The sequence below is a fragment of the Lycorma delicatula genome, chromosome 12, assembly GCF_047948215.1.
Source record: "Lycorma delicatula isolate Av1 chromosome 12, ASM4794821v1, whole genome shotgun sequence".
Taxonomy (NCBI): domain Eukaryota; kingdom Metazoa; phylum Arthropoda; class Insecta; order Hemiptera; family Fulgoridae; genus Lycorma; species Lycorma delicatula.
The window spans coordinates 29,649,728-29,676,640 of record NC_134466.1 but is presented as its reverse complement, the minus strand read 5'-3'; the positions used below and the strand labels follow the sequence as shown (position 1 = coordinate 29,676,640).

Genomic DNA, 26,913 nt, shown 5'->3' with positions numbered 1-26,913 from the left:
ATAATCATTTATAATGATTATCATTTATAATATTATAATCATTCATAATATTTGTAATGTGACATACATCCCACCTGAAGTTGATTTCATTCCAGACTATAGCCAGCAATTCAGACATTACATCTGCAGCAGTGGCATTAATTCAAAGTCCTAGCTCAACAATATCAGCAGGCAAAGGTGGTAAATAAATTCATTCTTTAATGAAGAACTACAATAAAAATATCTCGTGGGGGTCAAATCTGGGAAGCAAAGTGGCCATGCAATTGGACCTTCACAACCAATTCACTGATCTGGGAATCAAAGTATCAAGAAAATCTCAGGCTTCTAAGAGGTAGGGGTATTGCCCTGTCTTGCTGATGATAGTGTCCAACTTGATCACCATCATCTAACTGGTAAATTAGAACATTTTGAAGTATGTCCAGATAAACAACACTGTTTACAGTTGTCTCCTGGAAGAACAGTCCATACAGTCTTTGTTTGCTTAGGGTACAAAAAACATTGACCTTAGGTATCACAAATGTACTGCAAAGTTTCCTGAGGGTTTTTGCTACCCCATGATCAGCATTTATGGGTGTTCAACTTGTCACTGATGTGAAACGTTGACTCATCACTAAAAATTATTGTCTAAAAATGTATCGTCTGCAATTCTATCCATCATTTCTACACAAAACTGCGGCAGAGCAACTTTAAGTAATATGCGCCAAACAGCTATTTGTTAACACCAGTTTCCAGTCTCACGTGACGCACATCAAGTTGATTTCTTTGGATTACATCCAAAGCTTTCTCTGAGTTGTTCCACAGCAGTTTCAGGGACATGCGGGCGTCCTGGTGATTTTATATGTTTTACAGAACAACCTGTCTCAACTAAGGTTTGGTGCCAATAGAGTAAAAATTGTATGCCTACTAGGAAGCCTCTATGAAAATTACATTGAACTGCAGGTGCTGACTACAAATCATGAAACCAAAACACAGTGAATAAGTTCCGTCAGTAAATATATCCATCTTTAACGAAACTGGTGATAGCGCAGGTGGCCAAATTTAGTATTAATGAACTATTAATATCAGTGAGTCAAAACTTGATTATTTTGCTATGCGAGTCTAAACTTCATGAGACCTCAACCGAATCTGTAAGTTATCTAAATAAATTTTTATATGTTTTTACATTTGTGAAGTCCTTTTTGAATCACCTAGTATTTAGAATTAAAAGATGAACATTTAAAAAATTATTAATATGGAGTGCAATGTTAAACAGTGAAATGTTAACAGGAAAACTAAACAAGAAAAAAAGATGCTTTTGAAATATGGTGTTTCAGAAGAATGTTGAAAATAAATTGAACCGACAAAGTTCAAAATCAAGAAGCTTTAAAATGGACCAGAAAAAAAGAAGCCTGAAGAATATTCTTACTAGAAAATGAACAAACATGTCAGTAGGAATATCATATATTAAGATATCAAACATTATATCAGATAATTTTGTCATAGATAAACTATAAAAACTGTAGGAGAGAAGACTGTTAAAACACATCAACAAATTATTAAAAGTTACAAACAAGATGAAATTAAAAAGATTGGCAATAAAACACAGAGAAGTGTGGAAGAGAAAATAGTTTAATGGGGTAGGATATATTAAACGATAAATCAAGAGTGATTAAAAATGGGTGCAATGATGGGAAAATGGAAAAGAAATGAGATATAAAAACACTGTTGAAGACAAGATAGTGAGAAACTAAGTAAAAATAAAAAAATAATTCTAATAAAAAAAAACAAAGAAAATAAATCTATGTAAACCTGTAAACTGAATACAGATTTTGCATAAATATCAAAGCCAGCCTTATTAAGGATTATTAACAACTCGATTTCAGATTGCATAGAAATTGTTCGTTCAGCTCTTACAATGATCTCGTAATACTTCATTCAGCTAACTATGCAGTTCTTTCTCTCAACGGTATTCCAAATAGAATCAACTGAATTGATTTTTACGAATTGTTATTATTTTTTAAAAGATTAACATATTTCATAACTGATCGATAAATCTGTCTATTTAAGTTAGCACTATCAAACAGTCAGGAACAAAAAATACTTGCTCTGTCGAAACTGAACTAACAGCTGATGGAAGGGACATGTGAATTAAACATGTAGCATATATTTTTATTTGGTTTACATACCAATTATTAACAGATAATACACGTTTTCTATCCTAAAACATATTTTTTTTTTTTAATGTGCCAAAGAAACTCTTCAAATAACCCGTAACTCTTGACCTGAGAACACATTCTCATGTTCTGAAGGGTTATTATACAAGGCATTCGTGAACTTTGTACTTGCTTAATCCATTTTTATCTTGCACTGAGTGCATCTGTAGAGAACAACACTAATAAGGCACCAAGCCTAGTGGTTATAAACCTATTATAACCTGAAAAATATTTATATTTTACAATACATTTGATTACTGTTTAAAATTTCTCGCAAAGTTATTTACTTTATATACAATAACTTCAGAGGTAACTTTATAGGTAAATGGGCATTTTGTGCCCTTATTTTTCTGCAGTTTAGCTGCCTTACAGATAAACTTTACAAGATTCTACCAAGTTGTTTAACAACTATTAAAAACAACAGTTTAAATTAAAATTTTTAAATTTAAAGTTAATACCTAAATATATAATAATTGATTAAAAACAGAGTGTTCACAACTCATTACCAATTTTGCCTGAGGTATAATTAATCGGTTAACGTTTCGTCATCTAGTTGGGATAGAAAAATTCAAGAGCTAGGTTTACTACGTCATTAATATGGTGTTCTTTAGTGGTTGGATTTCAATTAACCACACATTTCATGAATGGTCGACCTGAGGCTAAACAAAACTATACTTCATTTACATTCATAAATACCATCCTCATACATCCTCTGAATAATGCCTTATGGTGGTTCCACAGGCTAAACAGAAAAAATGAGAAATGTTTAGTAAAAGAATACTACAAAACTGCTGAAAGTGAAGTGCAGGTGATGAACTACGTATTTGATTTATAATTTTTAAAATGTTTGTAAGTGTTTGAGTTTTATTTTCAATTAGGAAAATAAGTATCCACAAGACTATTAAAAGATATTTAAATTATTTGACTGATACATACATATCAGAAAACGCTATGTTTCCACCGATGATATGGGCCAGTTCACTGCTAATTTAGAAAGAACAAACTGCTGCGAATCGTTTAAAGAAGGTTTTACAAAAACCCACCCATATTTAAAACATTTTATAAACATTCTTTCAGAATTTAAAACAGATATTTATATCAAACTGAAAAGTAAAAATGAACCTGTTAAAATTAAGGATCCTATAATCAGACATCAAAAAATGAGTTCTTGAAAAATAAAATATTTCAATTTCATGAATGTGCAGACTGCATTATGTGAAATGTTTGTGGTACTTAATAAATAATAATTTTAAAGGTACAATTTAAGTTTGAATTCTTTTAATTGAAACTGTATCATTTACATTCTTATAATTTATAAATTAAACGGATTTCCATTTATTTCTAAATCAGTATTTTCGTAATTACAATATTATCTACAATAGTATTTATTTATGTAACTCAAACTGTGCTCAGTTCTTCTGTTATAAAATGCCCTAACCTAGGGTGCAGTGTGCTGTTTGTGTAATGACTTTTACAGTCATTTACTTTATGCACAATTTAGGGCCGCTGATTATACCAACTTATAGCAATATCAGATAAGTCAAAACCAGCTTTGTGGTTCATAATGAAAATGAACAGTAATGTTTTAGTTACTTGCTACAATTTTTTCAATGAAAAATAGAAAATTCTATCCCGTCTATTATGGAGATTAAGAATGCTAAACCATAACAATATATAGTTATGGTTTTATATGTATGTATATATATATATATATATTTTTTTTTTTTTTAAATAACCTGCCATCAAAAAAAAAAAATTTTTCAATCATGCTACAAAAAGCCATATAAAAAAAATCCTTTAACAATGTGTTAAATCTGAATATTAGTTTACTAATTTCTGCTAACCTGATAATAATTTTCACATATCTATGAGTATTTACTTTATTTTAAATATTTCCGGTTAATTAAAAAAAATTACAAGAACTAAACCATACTTAAAATAATAATGTAATAAACATCTGGTCCTGCACATAATGATCATTAATGCAAGAATTCTCCACTATGTACAGTAAAGTTGCAAAAAAAATTTATTCAAATAAATTAAATAGTTCGTGAATACAAACTTCTTATAATCTTGTTCACTGTGAATCCAACTACCATTATGTTACATATATGCACAATACAATTAAAAAATAAAAAATAATATTAGAGAAGAACTGACAATTTAATTAATTAATTAAATACTTGTACAAGAATTAGAAAACAGTTCTAAAAATTAGAACTATGTGCAAACCAACTGGTTTCACTTAGGAAGAATATGGGGCTACTTATTCCCAAACTTGTTTAAAAAATTAGTTAAAATATAATTTAAAAAATCTTCTGGAAGAGGATGATAGGATCAGGAAATTAGATAAAGTAAAACATTAATTAGGGTTCATAGATTATATGTATTCTTAAAAGATAAAATCAAGTAATCGATTTCAAAATTAGAAAATATGATAGAATACAGTATGAAAATGAATATTAATAAATAAAAAAAAGTAATGAGATTTAGAGGTAATAAATCAATGAACACCTACATAAAAGAAGGAAGACTAGAACAAGTAATACATACATATATGAAAGAATAATAAATAACAGAGCATTGCAAAATAAAAATAGAATATTGGGGTAAAGTAACATTAAGAAAATAATAACACAACTGGAGATGTAAATGTAGACATGGAAAATTTAGTGACCAGACATAGAGAAAGATGAAGTAATAATTAGGGAAGTAAATAAGAAAAAAGTTAATTAAGCTAACTTAATTAACTTATTAAAATAAATAAAGTAAGCTAACCGGCTGAATCATATGAGAGAACCATAGATCAAGCAAGAATTAATACAAAAAAAGGAATTGAAATGAATAAAAATTATAACTTTCTAGGTTAACCAAGAAGGAAATAGCAAATATCAGGATATCCAATGCTTAGTTGAAAATAAAAGACAATAGAGGAGGATAAGGTATCTCATGATGGATAATAATACATTGTAAATTCATTCTACTGTAACCTAACCACCGATATATTTTTTTTCCTTAAGTAAAGAATATTTAATTTAAATTTATCAAATGAATAAAAAATCAGTAAAAGTCTGATGAAATAAAAAAAAAATTACAATAAACAGTGAAAAAAAAGAACAACTGTTATCCAAACATTCATAGTGAGATAATTTGCAAATCAATCCTCACTATAAGTCAGAAAGTAACCTAATTTACTATAATGTAATTATCTTATATAAATTTGTATCTTCTATCTTCACCTATGTACATATTTTTTAAAGTAAATATTTCATATTTTGTGCATAATTTTCAGTCTATATTGTATAATTTTTTTTGGTAAGCCTAAACTCCCCAACAGTTTTCCCTTATTTTGATATCCCATTATTATCATACTAATTTCTTCATACATGTTTCTAAACATTTGTTTGGGTTAAAGATGTAGATACATAATCTATCTTAGTTAGAATTAACTGTCTGTTTAATTCTTTTTATAAATAGCATTACGTACTTCCCTGTCTCCTTATTTATTTTTATAAAACATATTTGATAACTGTAGTACTTACTGGCAAAATTTACAGCCTTTTTTTATTATACTTAATAATTTATTTATTATAAATTTAGAGTATTTTTGACACAATCACTCTACTTTCCCCTTTAATACAACTATTTTGGCTATGTTCACCAGGAAAGGGAAATAAATTTCAGACAGAATAAAGATTTTACCAATGGATAAACAATTACCAACTGAAATTTTATATAGAATTTTAGGAAAAATTTGGCATAATCCAGGTAATATAGCTTACTTTTATAGTCAGATATATTGTACTATATATATATATATATATTTTATAAATATTTAACCGTAACATAATAAACATTTATTAATTATTGTACTATATATATATATATATATATATATATATATATATATTTTATAAATATTTAACCGTAACATAATAAACATTTATTAATTTTAAACAAATTAAATTTATTCAATAAATTAATTAAAATTTACTGTAGTAGAAACTGAGATAATAAAAGATCATTAAATCTTTTTTCATAAAAATAATTATTAATGATAGCAACAAACCAGTTAGTATTTTTCAGAAAACCAACACATTCTAATCCCACTATTCATAAAAAATCTAATCCCCCTAGGTCACACAAAATAAATACATATTATGATACAAAAAGCCAGTGGAAATGTATATAAAATAGTGAAATAGAATTAGACAAAAAAAAAGGCTGAAATAAGTTATAATAAAACAAAATAGATACAATAATTTTATAAAGAATATAAACAAAAAAATATATTTAACAAGACAAAATAAATAAATACTTCATTAATTTACTATACTATCTTTTTTAAGATTCATAATATTCCTCTGTACTATTAAATGTAAATTATATTTAAAATTTTTTAATACAAACCACCTTATACAGAATATTGAGATAAGACGTACCTTATCTTAATTTTATCATGTAAGAACTTTCACAGGATCCCGTATCCTTAGTCACAATAAATTATTTAATTTAACTGTATATTAAAAAGTTAAAAATATTAAAATAAACCATGAACATGACGTAATGTTTATTACATTACTCTAACATTGTAATGAAAATTGTGTATTAAAAAATTATCAATAGGATTATTATCTGAATATTCTGTACTATATGAAATATATTGTACTTCTGTATATATAAACTATATCTGTACTATATTACGAGGAAGAGGTATATTAACAACTGTGATATGATTGAGGGTACTGTGAATGGGAGGAAAAGAGAAGAGGAAGAAGAAGATTGAAGATGATAGACAACATCAAAAACAGAATTTACAAAGATAACAAAGAGCTTGCCTGGGACAGAAAGAACTGAAGGCATCAGTAGTGTCAGGGAACTGCCAATGGACAGAATACCTTATGAAGATGATGATTTATAAATTTGTTGTTGTAACACCATTTTGTTTAGTCTATTCTATTTCTGAATTAAGATATTTTTTTTATATTTTGGGCTGTATGTATGCTCAACAGAACAAAGCTGACACAATTTTGCTTTTTATAATCATAAACAGCGACAAGAATCTTCATTTACTGTAATGCTTGCTTTTTAATAATACAAATTACTATTGGTGAGATGATTAGCTGTACTTTTATGCTTAGGAATCATGTTATTTTCCAATTCATAGGTAAAATTTATTCTGTCTTCAAAAATACTGTTGTATATTTTTGGGTAAAAGAATGTAAAGTTATAGAACATTAGCTACATATCTAATATGAAAGTTATTGAATGAGTAAAAGCTAACAACAAAAGAGGGGAAAAATTTGACTATTGAAGGTCAAAAACATGTGGTCAAGCCACACAGTAAAGTAGCTAACTGCAATCTACACTTTGTCTATTTTTAATGCCCATATAAACATACACATTAGCTCGTTATAACCAGAATTGCATCTTAGAAGAGCAACACAACTGGTTTTTTGTTATCTGAAGAGATATAACCAGTCAATATTTTTCACACGAACAGTCCAGTTTTTAATAAGAGTACAGAAATTCAAAAACTGTTAAAAGTGTTACTGATGAACACATTTTGGATGTCCAATAGTTGTGTCAAAGGTATATTACTATAGGGTAAATAATACAGAAGTACAGTTACTGTTGTTAAAATGCATAAGATTATCCATGATGAATTGCAATTTTTTTAATAAATATTCTCGCTGAGCACAAAAAATGTTTACAGAACACAAAACATCTAGATCACTGATCCACATAGAACAGAAAGCTAGAACATTTTGATCATGAAGGCGAGCTAATTTTTAGTTGAATACTAAACCGTGTTAAAATGGATACAACTTTATGAACCAGATCAAGAAAAACAAGTCAAGAGTAGAGATATACCAGATTTCTAGGAACAAGGAGATTCAAAATGCAACCTGCAAAAGAAGCGAAGTTTATTGTCTTTTGGGATAGGAGAAGTCAGATTCTTTGTCATTATTTGAAAAATCAATGTATTGTCAATAATGTCATTTATTCATAGTTGCTGAAAAATAACTTGAAACCAGATATTCATGCTAAATGATGTAAACTGTCAGTTAAGAGAGTGGTTATTAATTATGGCAATGCTCACTTCATACTCCTAAACTAATCCAAGAAATAATTATAGAATTATACAGCAAAATCTCACCATATCTAGCCTAACATCACAATTTAGTGTGGCCAGATTACCAACTTTTATGGTCTGTTAAAATCTGCTTTACATAGAAAACAATTTCAACCTAAAAAATGTTTGGATGATGGAAAATTCACAAACGGATGAAAGAAGATTATAGAGATGCAAATATTAACATCTGAAGCAACTTTTTAATAAATTTATACACTTTTGTCTGTTAACTAATATACTTGTAATTTAATTTTTTTATGGTTGATAAAGTATCTTATTTGGAACTACTACAATAAAATTTTATCCAATTATCATTATATTATCATTCGTAATACATATAATGTATGTATACACATATTTATAAATTATAATTTAATTTGATCTAATAGATAAAAGATCCAATAAAAAATAAACTGTAATAAAGTTAGCTGTAAAGTAGAATAGCATAATTTAATTTAATTAGAGTGCAGCACACATAAGAGTGCTCTAAATACTTAGATTAACCCCCTTGAACACACCTATCTTAAGATGTGCGAGGGAGAAAATTTATGCTGATTATGCACCCTTGAAGCAGTACTAACTCTTTAGGTAAGTGTTCTTAGGAGTTGCTATAAATTCTTTCCAGTTACAAGCTGTTTTAATTCTAATAGCTTAAATTTGAAAATTTATTGTAAATACTCTTAAAAAGCACACATGCATATACAAATATATATTAAACTATTTTTGAATGAATAAATATGACTTATAATAAATTTACAACATATTTATAAAAGTAATACTCTCGTAATTGATGATCATGAAAATGATGAGTCATCATAGAAAGTAATACAAAGAATTAACTCTTTCTTCATGTTTCAATATTAACATTAATCCTTACGAGATATGTTTTTTAAGACATCCGCTTTACTAATTCATTTCTTATCACTTACTGCACCAACTTTAAAAAAAACCATGAAATTTTTAACATTAATTTAAAAGACGTGTATATATATATATATATATATATATATATACGTCTATCACCCCAGTTACAGAGTTATCCTGATGCCAACATTCATCATTCCTCTTAGGACTGATGTTTGGAAATTTGAAGTGCGTGAAAAATTACAAAACTTTAAACCCAGAACCTTCAAATTAAAGACAAATGATGCTACTACCCACACAAAAATCTCGGAGGAGTTATTCAAATTATTAGTTCTAAATAGGCGTTTTTACCTTAACTTAGGGCACCTTATGGGCCCTAATAAGGCATCTTAGCAAGACTGCATTTTTTTTTTCTAGGTTTTTTTACTACTAAATAATTCACAGATTGTTTAGTTTGCTTTACAACAATAAAAAGCTACACCAGAAAACACTCACTAGCAAGCCAACTAAGTCAAATAATTTTAAACAACAAAATACAAAATATTATAAAGTGTAAATAACCAAATTAATTTTTTAGTTATCAAGTATTAATAGCCAAATTAATAATGAATAACATACTCTCACCAGTAGAAGGCAGACTTCTTAGATAAAACTATTAAAATTTTGGTGTAAGGCATAAACAAATGCACATTATGTCATAAACTGATGAAATCAATTAAAAAATACAAATATATTTATACATTTATTCAACTACTGCCACTTCTTTTAACTTATCTAACTTTTACATAAATTATGCTAACTTTGCAACCACAAATACACAAATCTTATTTAAATGTTTTCATTTAATAGATAATTTTAAAAAGAAGTACTCATGAGCTAACAGCAGAACCACTACCATTTTACACTCTTCTTCAATCTCCAGCTGCTAAGATTTTAATTTTCAAGTTAAAATATAGTAAACATTTATTACTTTGACAAGCTTGTAAAAAAACAAATTGCAAATATAAAAATCATTGTTTTTTTTTACTGCAAAAGAAAAATATATATATAATGAAATTTTTTTTCTTTATTTAGTAGAAAATGATTAAAATTTTACAAAAAATTATGTCTTCAAAATTAAGAATATAGTACACGATCCGACAGCTGATTTCTGTAGGTATCTGTTTTATTAATGAAACTTGATTTAAATGAATGATTAATGATAATTTAACACATTACTGCCAGATTGCCTAACAAAAATTCGCTGCAATTACCTTTAATTACATATATTGTAATTAATTCATTTTAACGAATTGCAATTAAAATATTTTTTAAGTGAATTATACTTCATTTGAAAGAAGATGATGTGAAAAATGTAAAAAAATATGGTTGCTAGCTCTCAGTCAGCTGCAACCTACAAGTTGCCAGATGTAAACAGGTTATGTTATTATTAATTATTTACACTTATCATGTTTTTAAGAAAAACTGTATACTAAATTAAAGTTTAATTTTTTCAGTACATGATAACACATGGTTGCCTAAAAAAAAAATGGCTGCAAGTAGTGGTTGCCATTATTTGAACTAATTACTTTCAGTCTGGATGTGTGTGAATGAGAGAGAAGGAATGTGCATGCTACTTTATGTTGTAAACAAGAACGCAGCGCGACTATCGTATACAGAAATCAAACTTCAATTTTTTTTAAAAACACAATGAGCATAAATAATTAACAATAAAAATATCTGTTTAAATCTGTCAACTTGGAGGTTGTGGCTGACTGAGAGCTGCAACTATTTTTTTTTACATTCTTCACATCATTTCTTTCAAATGACGTTTACTTCACTTAAAAAAAAAAAAAAATGCAATTCATTAAATTGAATTAATTACAATATATTTAATTAAAGGTAATTGCGGCGAATTTTTGCTACGCAATCTGGCAGTAATGTATTAAATTATTATTAATCATTCATTTAAATTGAGTTTCATTAAAAAAACAGATACCTGCAGAAATCAGCTGCCAGATCTTAAGACTATAAGAAAATAAAGAAAAGATCTAATATGAAAAGGAATGTAGTCTACATCCTTCACTAAATCTTTATATATGAAAGAAGAAATTCAGAAAAAGAACAAAGAAAATTTGATAGATTCAGAAACAATTAAAAAAAATTATGATACAATGTTGTTGACAAACATGCAAAACTAAAAACCGAATGATAGCTAAGGCCTTTCTCAATTTGAGGCCCAAAAGCATCCATTTTTCACTCAATGACATACATCCATTCATGTCCTCATTACTTCCATGATTAACTGTTACAATGTGTTGTTATTAATTACAATCAAACAAAACAGAATGGTAGCTGAGGTCAGCATGAAGGAGCTGGTACAGTAAGAGTTTAACTACTTCAGCTGGGCCTTGAACTTAACCTCCTGCACAATAAACCACGATGGTTAAGAAGAATAAAGTGTAGAAAGTAAGAGTAATAAAACAGACTAATAAAATTTGATAGAAAAAAAAAATTATTTTATTAATACAAACTTAACAAATTAATTCTACTACCCTGCATTACAAATGCTTCATTTTACCATGTTATGGTGTTATTTAGTAAATAAAGAAATGAGTAAATGCAAAGACAAAAACAAATAAAATATACTTATTTTTATAAACAGTAATGTTGAACTATTCTGTTCAATTTCTGCTAAAACAATTAAATTAATGTAGTAATTCCTTGTTAAATATTAATGTTAAAATCTAATTCCTATTTGAGGCTATTATTAATTTTATATTCCAAACAACTGTTTTCCGTATTTCAATAATTTTACCACTTATTCACAATTTTAAATAGTATTCCTCTCTCCTATAGTAATTAGCCTGCCTATTAAACACTCGTGAATTATTAATCCAATTGTATTACAACTGATCAGGAGTTCAGCGACTAAAAATTACCAATCTCTCTAAATAACATGTCACTAACATACTTTCCCATCTAACCTCTATGTTCCAGACTCCTCAACAAGAATGAATTCTATCTTCCATTAAGTCTTCCCATTTACTGATGAAAAAAAAACCTTTTTTACTGTTAAATTTTGGATATTTTATGGTTTATCATGGGTTTTAAGATTTTTATTTTTATTGTAATAGTTTCTTACCGTGAATTGTTGTTGTTTCAAATTACTCATACTTGCTAAAAGAAATTCTTTACTTTTTTTCTTTTTTACAAATTTGTCTGATCAAAAGTAATCAGTCTTGTTCTAGTCCACAATTAATTTGATCTTTTATGTTAGAAAAACACTGCACTAGTAACAGTATAACATATACATGGCTAGTGATTAAAGGAAAAGAGCTAAAATAAAATGACAGAAAAGGAAATTGTTAAAATATAAGTAAATAACTAGTGAAAAAAGTCTCAACTAAGGAAAATTAGGGTTAAAGTATATTTTGTGTTAAGAAATAATGCAGTTAGAGGAAAAGTAATGTTCTGAAAAGAACTAGTTTCTTTACGTAGGATGCCGCTATGAAAATAATATTTCTGTAGAGGAAGTAAACAAATAACTGATTTCTGAGGTAGCTGAAAAGCTCATTTCTGGTTTTTCAGAAACGTGAACGTTAGCTGAGAATTGATGGTGGAAAGATTAGATGCAAATAATTTTATTAAATAAGAACAACAAAATAACAGCCATTGCCAAACCAAACTGCTTTCTAAGAAAATCTATGACAAACTTCATGGATTTTACATTTTTAAACAATACATTTCTAGTTTTCTGAGTCGATTATTTTCAACATTATGAAAACTGTAAAAACTGTAATTTAATATAATTTCTGAAAAACTTCTCAAGAAAAAGCTTAACATAAAAATTTTTTGTTGTTCAAAACTAAATAAGTAACTTATTTATTACTTAAATTTATTACTTATTATTCTTATTTAAATATAGCTGATCTCTATGGCAGAGTGGTAGCATCTCGGTCTTTCATTTGGGGGTCCTGGGTTTGTACAATACAGCACTTCTTATGCGCTAGAAAAATTCCATTTCCATATTCCCATGTACAAGAAGATTGATTCTCTGTAAGAGTTTGTGGTAAACTATCAACAAGCCATTTTTTTTTAAAGTAATAAATAATTTCTGTTATCCAAATAAATAGTAACAAATAGTAAAATCTTTTCAGTAGAACTTTTAAGAGATAAGCATTCTTTTATAAAAATTATAACTTTTTTATACAATAATACAGTAATTAAGACTTTAAGTGTGAATAAAGATATATATATATATATATATATATTTATAAGTTAGTTTTGAGTTGCATTGACTGCTAAGGTCACTAACTACTAAAATTGCCATCCTGCACATAGTAAACTGGTTCAACCTCAGTGAGCACTAGAATACTGCTTTATTTCACACCCTTCTAATTTCAAAATTTTAATATCTGAGATTATCAAAATTTTTCAAAACTATCATGTTACAGTTTACCATAAACATAAAGATACAGTTTTCAGTTGTATCTAAAATCTAACTTACATTTTGTGAAAAGTTCAATGGTATTTGTAATAAATATTTCATTAATATTTCTGATGGAATAATATTCAATACTTCAAAATTGTTATTCCACAAATGTTATAAACAAAATTAAACATAGAATAATGTTCTATAATTGTTAAATTTCATCAAAGCACTAAAACATTATTCAAAGTATATAATAAATATTATCATGATTCTAAAAAAATAAAAATTTTACACAGATTATTTGAATTTCATTCATGTATAATCTATCGATCAGAATTAAAATTCAATTCGAGTATTTTTAAAAAACCTTCAACGTTCAGATTTTTTTTTACTTAATTAGCTAAAGCTATGAACTCTTTTCCAGATTTTAGTAGAATTGAAGTGTACCAATATATAGAAGAGTAGTGCTTAAAATACTTGTTGAATATGTAAATGCAAAAGCAAGAGAAAATCGTCATTTTATGATTAACAATCTTTCTCTAGAATTTACAGAAGTTTCAAAGACAACACTGTTGAGAATCGTGGCTGACATACTAAGCTATCAAGAACTGTGTACACAACAGGTGCTAAAAATGTTAGCAAGCGCTACAAAGATCACAAAATGAAATTGGCACATACTTTTCTTGATCACTTTAACCACACGGCAGAGAAATTTTTCCCATATCGTTACTGATGAAAAAACATGAATTTCTTAAGTCAATGATGAGAGGAAACAACAATCCATACAGTGGTGTCATTCCGATTCACCTAAACTAAAAAAATTCAAACAAGCCCAATTTCGAAGGAAAATCATGGCAAATGTATTCTGGGACCAAAAGGGTGAGCTTTTGATCAATTTCATGGAACATGGAATTTCTATCACATTACAAGTCTATTGTGAAATACTTTCTAAACTGTGTCGTGCCATTCAAAACTGACATGGGGAATGCTGAGATCAGGAATTGTTCTTCTTCACGATAATGCACATCCTCACACATCTATATGCACAACAGGAACGATTCAAAAATTCAGGTGGGAGACTTTTGATCATTCTCTTTAGTCCTGATCTCATGCTCAGTGACTACCATTTCTTCTTACACCTCAAAATCTGCTTGCATCTCAACAATTAGAGTTGAAAAACTCTGTGCAAAACTGGCTACAATCCCAGGCAGTGGAATTTTATGTAGCGGGTCTGAAGAAGTTTGTTTCACGATATTAAAAGCGTTTGGAATGAAATGGTGATTATGTAGAGAAATATGTAAACGTTTAAAAAGATTAATAAATTTTTCAATTTTTTAACCGTTCTTATTTTGTTACCAATTACTTTTGAACCGTGTCTCATATTTTACAGAACACAATTGGTTTATTTTTTTTCAGTTAGATGATATCAGATGAGTTTCTCTACACCATGTAGTAGTAGTAGTTTTTATCATAGTCCATGATAAAAACAGCAAACCTATGATAAAATCTTAATTTATTAAAAAATAATAATTTGATTAAAAATTACTTTTTATTTAATAAATATTTCACAGAATATACATCCAAAAAAAATAATTAAAAAAAAAATTAATGCCAAAAAAATAATGTAATTAAAATTCATATTTAATTTAATAAGAACTTATAAAATTGAATGTTTTTATTAATTTTTCTGATTATTTTATGAAGTTACAGATTCAAACTTTCCTGGAGGAAATAAAAATATAAAATTTGAAGGTAAATTCACACTTTTTCTTTTAAATAGCACTTTTTCTTTCAATTTATTTAACTACATAAATATAGTAATTCGGATAATAACTAATTATAAACTAAACTACATAACTACAAAATAATATACAAAAGCAAATTCAAAAATAACAAGCTTTACAATATTATATCTACAACACAGATCAAACAGCCATACAAGCAATCAAAAAATTACTAAATAAGAATAAAAAATAAAAACTAATAATAATAATAATTATTATTATTATTAAATAAATGAAAACTAAATTGAAGATAACATGCTGATAACAAACAGTCACATTAAGATACCTACCAGCAGAACTATCACCAAGAGGTAAAAGAGGATGCGCCGAAATACTTCCACCAACATTTGTAGCGACACTGGAATGAACTGAGCTCGAATGTCTGAATGACTGGGACCTAAAATCAAAGTTCACAATTATATAGAAAATGTATTATTAAAAACAAAAGAGAAAAAGAAACCATTAGTTTTATAAGTAATAAAAACAAAAAAAAATTAAATCTTCACATTTCTCAGTCAAGTTAAAAAAAAAAAAAAACATAAAAATTATTAGAGAAAAACTTTGACTATGTCTGTTATACTATTTTATATCTATATTTATAATAATATTTTTTTATCGTCAATTCTAATTACTCATTTGTTCTAAACTTTGGTCACAAATGATCAGAAAACACAGCTAGATGTTGGTCATAGTAAAAATGAGAACAGAATAGCAAACACATTTGAGAAAACTGAGTAGAGAAAATCAGATTAATTTTTTGGGGCATTTCATGAACGAATGACAGATAAAAATAAAAAAAAGCATTAGAGGGAGCTGTTAAAGAATGAGTACAAAAGGCAGATCCAAGAAGTGATGAACAGCTAGAGTGATGGGAGAAAAGTGGTAAGGAGAAATAGAAAACTGGAAAACATAATTTAAGAAGAATGATACAGAAAAATCACAAATTTAGGTTCTTGACTAACAGTCCGACTTGATATGGAACACATAAATTATGTTACGCATCAAAACCATTTAATTATAAAGATTATATATATTTAACATTTTTAATGTGGTGGACAAGAAGTGGTAGTATCTTATACTCCAGCAATACACTGCTACAGCACTGGTAGAAAGAGCTCTGTGTTGTTGTTACTCATATAATATCAAACATTAAAATATTTGCTACAATTAAAAATTGTTTGGCTGCAAAGCACACCAAGTATTATTACTGAAAGTACTGTCACTACATTATGATTACAGTTACCCAGAAACTCTAAAGCAATTGAAATCCATCACAACGCAAAATTTAGGGAATGAAATAATGGCCTGGTATGGTGAAACAATGGTGTGGTATATTTAGAAACAGGCTGATCTAGAGAAAAGGATTGGCCAATTGTTATGAATGATGACTGATTAAGAAAACTGACAGTATGATACAAGATAACCGGAGATTTATCTCATTCACACAGCATTTCCTCAGCTCTCTCACACTACTCTTCATGAAGTGACAGCAATAATCCTAAACTGCTTCAAGTTTTGTACCGATGAACTCCTTCTCTGACACCAACAAAGACATAATGAATGAGGTCCATATTTGTTTTTTCTTATAACACTGATGACGATGCATTTTTGGAGAAAATTATTTTGGTGATGAAACTTTAAATGGCGGACTTCTGGGTTTCATATGTTAACATAAAGGCAAAAAAAATCTATTAAAATACTTGGGTCACCCTCATAGCGCCAACAAAACCAAAATAGTATCTTCAAACTTTTTCTGTCAGTAATCATTGTGATTGTATCTATAGAGTAGAAGATGAGTTTTAGGTTGATTTCAAGAAACATGACAAGACAATAAATTCAGATGTATGTAGTAAAATAATAAAAACATTAAGGATTATTCAAATCAAATATTGTTTTCTAGCGTAATAATGCTCATCCATACACTGCTGAGCATTGTTGTGACAATCCAGCCGAAAAGTGTTTTAATACCCTCCTTACAGCCCAGACTCAGTATCTAGCAGTTAGTTCACTTCATGAGTATAAAGGAATTATTTTCTACTCAGCACTTTGAAAATGCAAAAAAAGTTGCAATCCAGCACGGAAAGGTGGCTCAAATCATGGATACAAAGTTATGGCGACAGAATTTCAAAGCATGTGAAATGCTACAAAAATCTTTACACAGAGTGCTCAATTTATAAGAGGCTCCAACACTCAGTAGTTTATACTAAATGTATATTTTTGTTAAAATGCAAATATTGATGTGAGATGGGTTAAATAATGTGAAAGTTGTTAGTACTACTGGAGCTTAGTGGGGACTGTTTATTGCCTGCAAATTTCAATACTGCCAGTCTGTGTCAAGCACTGGTTTTTAAACAAGATTACATAATCATGTGTTACATTTTAAAATGCAGTTAACTGTTGAAGAAGGTGTATTTATGATAGAAACTTATTTAGAGACGAAATATCGTGTCGAGTGTGGCAAAAATTCAGGAAAAATTTGAAAAGGAAACCAGTAAAAAGTGTTAGAGGTTAGTTAACAAATTTTAGGAAACAGGTTCAGTGTTAGACCTGAAATGTGCCCAACTGTCAGTTTTAATGATGGAGATCGTACAGGGCATTAAAGTAGCAGTTACAAGATCTTCTCATAAATCTTTGTGGAGATTAAACCAGAAAAATAATATTTCACTAGATTCAGCCCACAACGCAATGAGGAAAATGCTGAAATGCTATCCATATCAAATGCAGGTTTTCCATGAGCTAACTAATGGTGATTATGCTAAAAGAGCAAGATTTATTGTCAATAGTTCAAGAACATTAGAGACAACATTGGCATTTTAAATGAAGTGTTTTTCACAAATGAAGTGTGTTTTCACCTTGGTGAGTATGTTAATGGTTAATAGTTTATAGAACTACCAGACCTGGGATACTGAAAACCTACAATTTTTTTTGAAATCCTCCACACCCACAAAAATAGGCGTATGGTGTGCAGTTTCAAGGTGATGAATAATAGGACCCTTCTTTTTTTTAAAAAAAACTGTGGATGCTGCCATCCAGAAATTAAATCAACAGTTCATAGCTTTACTGCAAGAGGATAGTGCAACTGCTGGTTGCAACAGGATGGAACCACTTGCCATACAGCTCACTCTAGTATGGAGAAGTTACAGGATTTTTTCAGTGCAAGAATCATTTCTAAAAAATTGTGGCCACCATGATCCCTGAATGTGTCTAGTCCGGACTTCTTTCTGTAGAGGTTACTTAAAAGATATTGTTTATAGGAGCAATCCATACACCCTGCAGTAATTAAAGACAAATACTACCATTTCTATCCAGGAATATGGATACAGTCTATCCGTCGACAAATAAATTGCAAACTTTTGTGTTATTGTTAATATATCACCCATATAACCATTTAAATTTATTTATTTTATAAATATAACTTAACCAAACTAAACCTAAGCTCACTTCGCTCGCTAACCTTGACTAATTAACACAGTAATATTTTGAGTATTTAAATAATAAATTCAGTAATTATTGCAATTATTTATTATTTTAATAATCAAAACATTACTGTGTTAATTATAATTAGTCAAGGTTAGCAAGCAAAGCGAGCATAGGTTAAGTTTGGTTAACTTAATTATAAGTTAACTATAATAATAACTATAATTATAAGCAATAATGCTTATATTTTTAATATGTAAAATATGTTAATGATCCCTAAAGTTAAGATATTTTCAAAGTTACGGGATCATTATGGTTACGGTCAATGGGCTAATAAGTAATTACGGGATCATTATGGTTACGGTCAATGGGCTAATAAGTAAGTACCCAATTCTATAACTAAATCTGAAGCTATTTAATAACTATTAATAACTATTTCCAAGATTGCAATACGAAGGATTTTGAAAAAGTTACATAATTTAAGCCTGGATACATAATTTAAGCAGTAACTGACATAAATCTTGAGTGAAAACAAAGAGATAAAAATTTCCTTTATAAAATTGTTTCATGACTGATGAACCTACTTTCCATTTGAATTATAAAATAAGCTGTCATAATATTAAATCTACAATGCCAAAAATCAACACGAAACACTGGAATACAAAAAGGACTTTTGGAAACAATTTTTAATAAATTTTTTTCTTCTTTTTTTTAATATTTGATTATTTCTCCTTAGGTTGAGCCCAGCGTAACTGGAAATAGTTACTTGACATGCTTGAAGGCTAATGCCAGCGTTACATAAAAATATTATCAAAGAATTTATATTTAAAAAAAAGTCAAACAACCATTATCAAATTATATCTTACCTCAATTACAATATGATTACACAGTGTCAACCTGATAATTAGATCAGTTAATGAGTGGTATCCCATAGACGAAGCTACATAAAAAATAAATTTTGTTCTTATTTTCTTTCAAGTCTACATGCAATCACAAGTGATTACAACCATAGTTTCCTAAATAATTTACAGCCCTTTAGATAAAACCATTTATAGAAGGGATAATAGCCATGAAGGAACCCACAATTGTAAATAAACATATAAAAACATAAAATTTGCTCTATTATAAAATGTATTCATTTATAATTATTAAACGACCTGTTGTGTTTAAATTCATAAAAAAACAAAAACACAGTACATAAGTTAACAAGCTTTTTAATATAATTTAGTAAACAGAAATCACATTTTCATGAAGCCTGATTCATGAACTTGATTGATGTTTACATTAATGGATTGCAAACTATACTGAAATTTTTTTAACAATAATTTTCAATGCAAAATTCATTTAACATATTTTATTCCACGAATTTTTGTATAAAAATTCTGGAAGAGAAACTGTTGACAAAGAAATAAACTAATTATTTTATTTAAAAACAGATTAGTACATTAATTTTATTTTTGCGTTAGTAACTTTCTGATACTGAATTGCAAAAGTGTATATAACGCATTGTTTCTCAAAAGAAAGGGAAAGATAGATTAATATATTATTTTTACCAGGTTTTCTAATGGCTTTAATCTGTGTAAAGCAGCTTGGAGACAAAAGTCACAAGTTGGATTAGCTTTCACTAAAAGTAATGATATTATACAGCCAGTTCCTATGGAAACCAAATGATGATGTAATTTGTAGAGCGGAATATTACCGGCATTTTGGTGTACTTGGCACACTTAAAAACACTAAAATAAAAAAAGAACATTTGCAAAGATGTAATACAATTTTTTTTCCTTTTTTTTATTATTTGATTATTTCTGCTTATGTTGACCCCAATAGTAACTGGAAATAGTTACCTGACATGCTTGAAGGCTAATGCCAGAGTTATATAAAAATATCAGCAAAGAATTTATATTTTTAAAAATGTCAAACAACCATTATTCAAATTATATCTTACCTCAATTACAATATGATCACACAGTGTCAACCTGATAATTAGATCAGTTAATGAGTGGTGTCCTATAGATGAAGCTACATTATGTGCAACAGAATATTTGGCTCAGTGGTAATGAAAGTAAAACATGGGATATCACATTACTGCAAATATACCCAAAAAAGTCGGGCTAGCATATTTCTTATTCTTTAAACAATCTAAGCTGTATTCAGAAACTAGTAATGGCTCAAGTTAAATTACAACCGTCACCGTTATGATATTGAATAAACAAAAATTTAAGATATATACTTAAATATTTTGTTGATATTCTATTTCAAAATCGATTAATTAATTTCAATTATTATCATTAAAAACCCTTGCCAACTGATGAGATAAAATCAAATAGTGTAAGAACAATATCAACAACATTTGTATAAGTTCGCTCTGTGGCAAATCAATAAATATTAAAGCTCATAAATAAATTACTTAGTTTTAAATCAGTTCTTTTCAATTCCAATAATCAATCTTATTTTAATTTATTATTTAAAAATTAAAGTCAAAAAGTAAATTACTTTTAATTTAAAAAATAAAATTATACCAATGAAATATAAACAGGCACCTATCTATATAATTAACTTATAACTGTTTCACTGACAAGTGTACTCTTTTCTAACTAATAGCTAAAATTGGAAGCACTTATAAAGGAAAATAATTCTTTCTTTAAAATCTATTTTTATTCTGTTACCAATCAAAATTATAAAATTATGTATTTACTATCATCATCAGTGATATTCCTCCTCTCGCACCTGAAAGCTGGTGACCCGATTCATATTAAGTTAACAATTTCTCGTCATAGTTCACGATCCTCTGCCATTCAAATCAATATGCCTAATGTTTCTCCTGTTACCTTTTCATTTAATGTAAGAGTTTAGTTTAGATACATAATTCGGTACAAAAAAATTCTAACTTTACTGGTAACTGAAATAGTAAATTAAAAAAAGACCATAATTTTAAAAACCGACTACTGGAAAATTATAATAAACAACTTAAATGACAGATTAAAACTGCTTTTATAAAAAGAAAAATTAATATAATCCTTCAAGGAAGAAATAAAAGTAAAAATTATAGCATTTCTGGGCGAAAAATGGGATACTTTTTACATATAATATACAGTAACTCATAAAGACTTTCTTCCAATAAATTCCAATTCATTAAAACAATAAATTGAAAAAAACAAATTTTAATACATAGATAACATCTAAGATGTAAATTAAAACAGCTGAGAACTAAAATAACAACCATAGAACAGCAGTAAATAACTTAAAATAACAGTGTTTACTTTTGTTCTCTAAAAGTAAAATGAAAAGAAATGAAAAATCAAAGTTTTTTATAAAGTTATTCCATATGATACAACTCTTAAAAAACAAGCTTAATTTTCTTCTGTAACATTAGTTTAAAATGTTTTAGTATAAATAACGTTTTACTGCACATTTTAAGGTTCTAAGTGAAAAAAAAGTTTCTTATCAAGTATCATTTTTTGTAAAAGTTGCTTAATTTTCAAAACTAAAAAAATCATAAACTTTAATCTTTCATTAGATGTTTCCAAATTTTAGAAAAAAAATCTTCACAGAATAAACTCTTTTTTCAGAAAAAGTAACAGATTAAAAAAAAATCATAAAATTCTACAAGAATACAACAAAAAAAATCATGTGATCAAGTAATAAACTCTTTACAACATTTAAATAATACCCAAAAGTTCTGATATTTGCCAGCCAAAACCAAGTACTAAACTGGCTTGCGACACACAATGCTGTATAAATCTTTTGTTTTTCAGTTAACAAAATGACACAAAATTCAGTGTGTGCACGTCTACTATAGACTTATTTGATTAGTTTTGAACACATTTGATTTTAACACTATAGTTTACTCCAGTATAAATTTCTATCAAAATCTGTCACTGTCATCAGGTTCTAATCAAATAAACGTCCTAGCTAATAGAATCTTGGATGTAACTAAATATTATGATAATATTTTATTATATATTAATGAGTGCAGCAACCTATTATCACTGACTATATAAAGTCGCACCAAATATTGTTTACAATTCTCAAATTTAATAATACTTGTTCATTTTAAACAGTGCAAATACTTACATTAATAGTTAATGACTACTCACAATTAAAAATCAGGAAAATTTCCTATCATAAAATTACTTTATAAATTAAATTTAAGAAAGCACATATACAGCATACAACCATACACCAAAAACAACAGGCAGTGTAATCTAACCTATAAATTAATTTGAGACACCTATACATAAAACAGAAAAAATGAAAATCAGCATTTTACCGTAATACTGAAAAATCCTCCTCTTCTTTTGTTTTAAAATAGGAAAACTTTTATTAGTATATTGTTAAAAAATATGCTTTTAAAAATAAAAAACCTGAAATAATCACTTCAGAGAAACTAATAAAACACGAACAAAAAAAAAATTAGAAAGTAAGCTATCTAGAATTCAATCATTCTGCAAAAGCAAAAATAATGAATTATTAATTATCATTTACAAAACCGTCAACCCTATATATACATTCACAGGGATATGAAGCGGAAATAATTTTTAATTTTAATGCTGACATACATGAGGAAATGATGTAGCTATTAATAAATACTCTTGTCAACTACTATGACAGTCTTAAAATGACCTGTAACAGATAGATATGGATGAAAACCATTCATTAAAATGGAAATTTTAACTGGCCTGAGCCACATTTTAACCTTCTGATTAAATAACCAATTCTCTAGATCGAAGTTTGTTTAATTCTTTTAAAGAAAACAAAAAATTTAAATAACAAATTTTCCTCTTTTTTAGCCTAGAGGCAATGTAATTATGCATTGTTTCTCAGCACAAAGAGCAAATTCATTTTTTGCGTTACACTCTATCTCCTCAGCTTGGTTGTGATATATATAAACACATGGATGAGATACAAAGAACTCTAATCATTGTTGCTTTCTTGGGCAGTAATAAGATTTACTATATAATTACGATGAAGAGAATAAAGGTACTGCTAGTAGATCTGTACATATTCTGTTTTTTGTGAGCTTCACATGTTAATGTATAATAATGTATTCAGCCCAGTCAAGAAAGTAAAAGGAAACCACTTATTCCTCGCTTTTCTTAAAAACCTGCCTTATGATCTTGTAAATAGCAAAGCCAATTTCAAAAATACACTTGTAACTCACTTCTCACTTGTATACTTGTAACTCACAACAGGTCACTTACAATATTCTTAGTTATAATACTTAACAAACAAGAAACAAGAATCAAAAACTTAAAACAAGCATTAAAAAATCTGTTCCTATTTTCACTTTGCAAACTGTACAATATTTTTAAAAAAATAATCATTAATAACAGCCGTTATTCTACCCATTTTTCTAAAAATTGGACGCAAAAAAATTACGGAAATATTTGCATTTAATCCACATGGCCATCGACCACCTTCGACACAACTCAGACATTTATACAACTCCTGGTTAAAAAACTGATTTCTATATAAAAGGGTCATTAAATTCCACTAAGTAACTTTTCCTCCACTCTAGGCACTGCCTCCCTCCCTAACCTTACAGACAGAACCTGAATATCAGACTGGCACAATTCCCATAGTACTAATAAAAAAAAAAAGCTGATTAACAAAGATTTAATACTTTCTTGTCATCGGTTATTATTCTTGTATAATTGAAAGACAGTAATACAAGAAAATAAATTGAAAAAGGTTTTTTGAATCGGTTGCACTGGTACTATGCCTAGGAAGACATAAAAAAAAATTGGTTAAAAAATGTGCAATTATAATTCACTTTATATTAAAGTGAATTATATTAGCAAAATTTTGAGAAAATTGACCCTAAAAACACCCCCCTACGCTTGGGAATACTGACCCAAAAATTTTACTAACAAATCATCCCATATTTACAAATCTCTGTACAGAACTTAATCAAAATTGGTTTATCTAATCAAAAGTTAAGCTTCAAACACGCCAACACATGTACACACATACGAATGAACATTATATCTCCCCTTCTACTTTCTTTTTTGTTTTTTGGGGTCCCTGGGTCATGAACCGTTGAGAAATGCAAAAAACCCATACCCCACTTTTTTACCAATTACCATACTTTCCTTTATAGTGTAGAGCTATGATACCAGGAAAGTAAAAGGGAACAGATGGGGCAGATGATCTACAAAGAAACAAACATAAGTCCTTGAAAGATCAGGGTATTTACTTTTTTATAAAAAACAAACAGAAGAGCTAAACAATGACCAGAATCAAATAGTCATGAATGGAAAATTTACAATGATAAATTAAAAATATCCTCTACATAATTAACCTTCTCATTATACAATACATCTTTTCATAGGGCAATTTTCAGCCATAATGTTTCTAAGAAGCAAGCAAAAAGGGAAAAAATGGTGTCCTGCATTAGATGATACATAATCTAATTTTATTTTGTAATAACTGATACTGAACTTGGCTTTCCTAATGTAAAACAACAATCACCCGCACAATAACATTGCTTATCCTCAAAGAAGACACAAGCACATGAGCACGGCAAAGTTGATAATTAACACAGTATTTAAAAGTAAAAGGGCTCTCCACAACTTTAATAATTTGTTTTTTGAAAATGTATTAAAATATCATATTGGACTGAAACCTCCTGAAAAAAAGCTCTACCTTAAAAAGTAATGACCATTTAGTAACTTACATAACTGAATAATGTACCTTCAAAAATCAGTCAAAAAGTGTTCTTATTTTCTCTGTAGTATACAACTGGCTGTTCCTTCTTGTAATCATTTACATTCAAATTTTAAAGTTTAAAAGTCCATTAACATTGAAAAGAATTTTGAAATTTAAGTATTGATATAATTTTGAATTTTTAAATTAAGATACATCTGAAAATTATTCAAAATTGGCTGCTGAGCACAGTGATAATGCAAAAATATAAGGAATTACAAAAATGATACGACATGTTTTGAATTAATAGAAAAATGGGCATGAAGTAAGTTCTAGGTGGCTATCTACTCTACTATTATCAATGGCTTGAAAAAAAGCATTTATAATAGAATAAAACATACACAAGTAATACCACTAACTCAGATTAGTAACTGATTTTTCTCTATGTGAAATACATTATAGAAATTGTGCTCTGCTATCTGAAATCAACAGCAGGAGTGGCTCACAAAGGACACTATTCTGATGCAAGGTCAACGAATGTTTATTCATAGCCTACTGATGTAACATATTATCCGACTGGAAAGACGTCAAACAGTTAAGACATATTTGGTAACCCACCAAACAGTCCAAACTTAATTCTGAAAAATATCCATTGTCAAAAAGCTGAAAGAATATTTTTGAGGAGAGACTCATTCACAAGTGATAAAATACAGAAGATCCTATCAAACAGTAATTTAATGGAGTTGTGACAAAGGATGATGACAATGCTGTTTTGAAGCTCATTGATTATTATAATGCCAAACATTAAAGATTAATTTATAAATTGTAATATTTTCTATTAAAAATTATTATAATCAAAATGTAAAGACATTAAAGACAATATCTATGATACAATATTGTCTTTTATTGTCTCATTTTATACTTTACAGAAAAAATACTTCTCATGCATATATACTCGTATTCTTGCTCTTACAGTCATGTTTGCAAAAATGTGACACATGTAGTGTCTTCAACACTAATTATTATTACTCTAATTTAGTTCTCAGTGACTTCTTTTTTCCTAAAATAAAGAAATCAAGCTGAAGGGAAAAGACATCATTACAAGCATCCAAAAACTGGCAAGAATGACACAGATTAGCGCACGTGCGCACATACAAACACACACACCAAAAAAAAAAAAAAAAAGAAAGATTTTGAGGATGCTTTTGATCATATCAGAAATCTTGGAACTGATAAGCAAAGTCAAAAACTGACTACTTTAAACAAGGGGGGTCATTCTTTAATCCAACTTATTTTAGCATTCATCAAACACTTTTGAGCAGCACACTCTACAAGTATCCAAAAAAAAAAGAAGTAAATAAAATTCTTAACTTAAATTTCATGCTAATATAATTAATAATAAAAAAATATAAACGCATAACACTCTAAACATAACATTTATTAAATGGCCACCCAAGAAAA

At 28.1% G+C, this 26,913-nt stretch overlaps 1 protein-coding gene across 3 annotated transcripts in view; it reads right to left on the bottom strand.

The window, feature by feature from the left end:
• The window catches only part of LOC142332914 (FERM, ARHGEF and pleckstrin domain-containing protein 1-like), a 410,843-nt gene that overhangs the window by 149,217 nt on the left and 234,713 nt on the right, over window positions 1–26,913 (bottom strand). For all 3 annotated transcript variants that reach the window (XM_075379617.1, XM_075379618.1, XM_075379619.1), the window contains exon 11: window positions 15,681–15,787. In XM_075379617.1, the coding sequence (XP_075235732.1) occupies window positions 15,681–15,787 (107 nt within the window). The remainder of the gene's footprint in view (window positions 1–15,680; window positions 15,788–26,913) is intronic.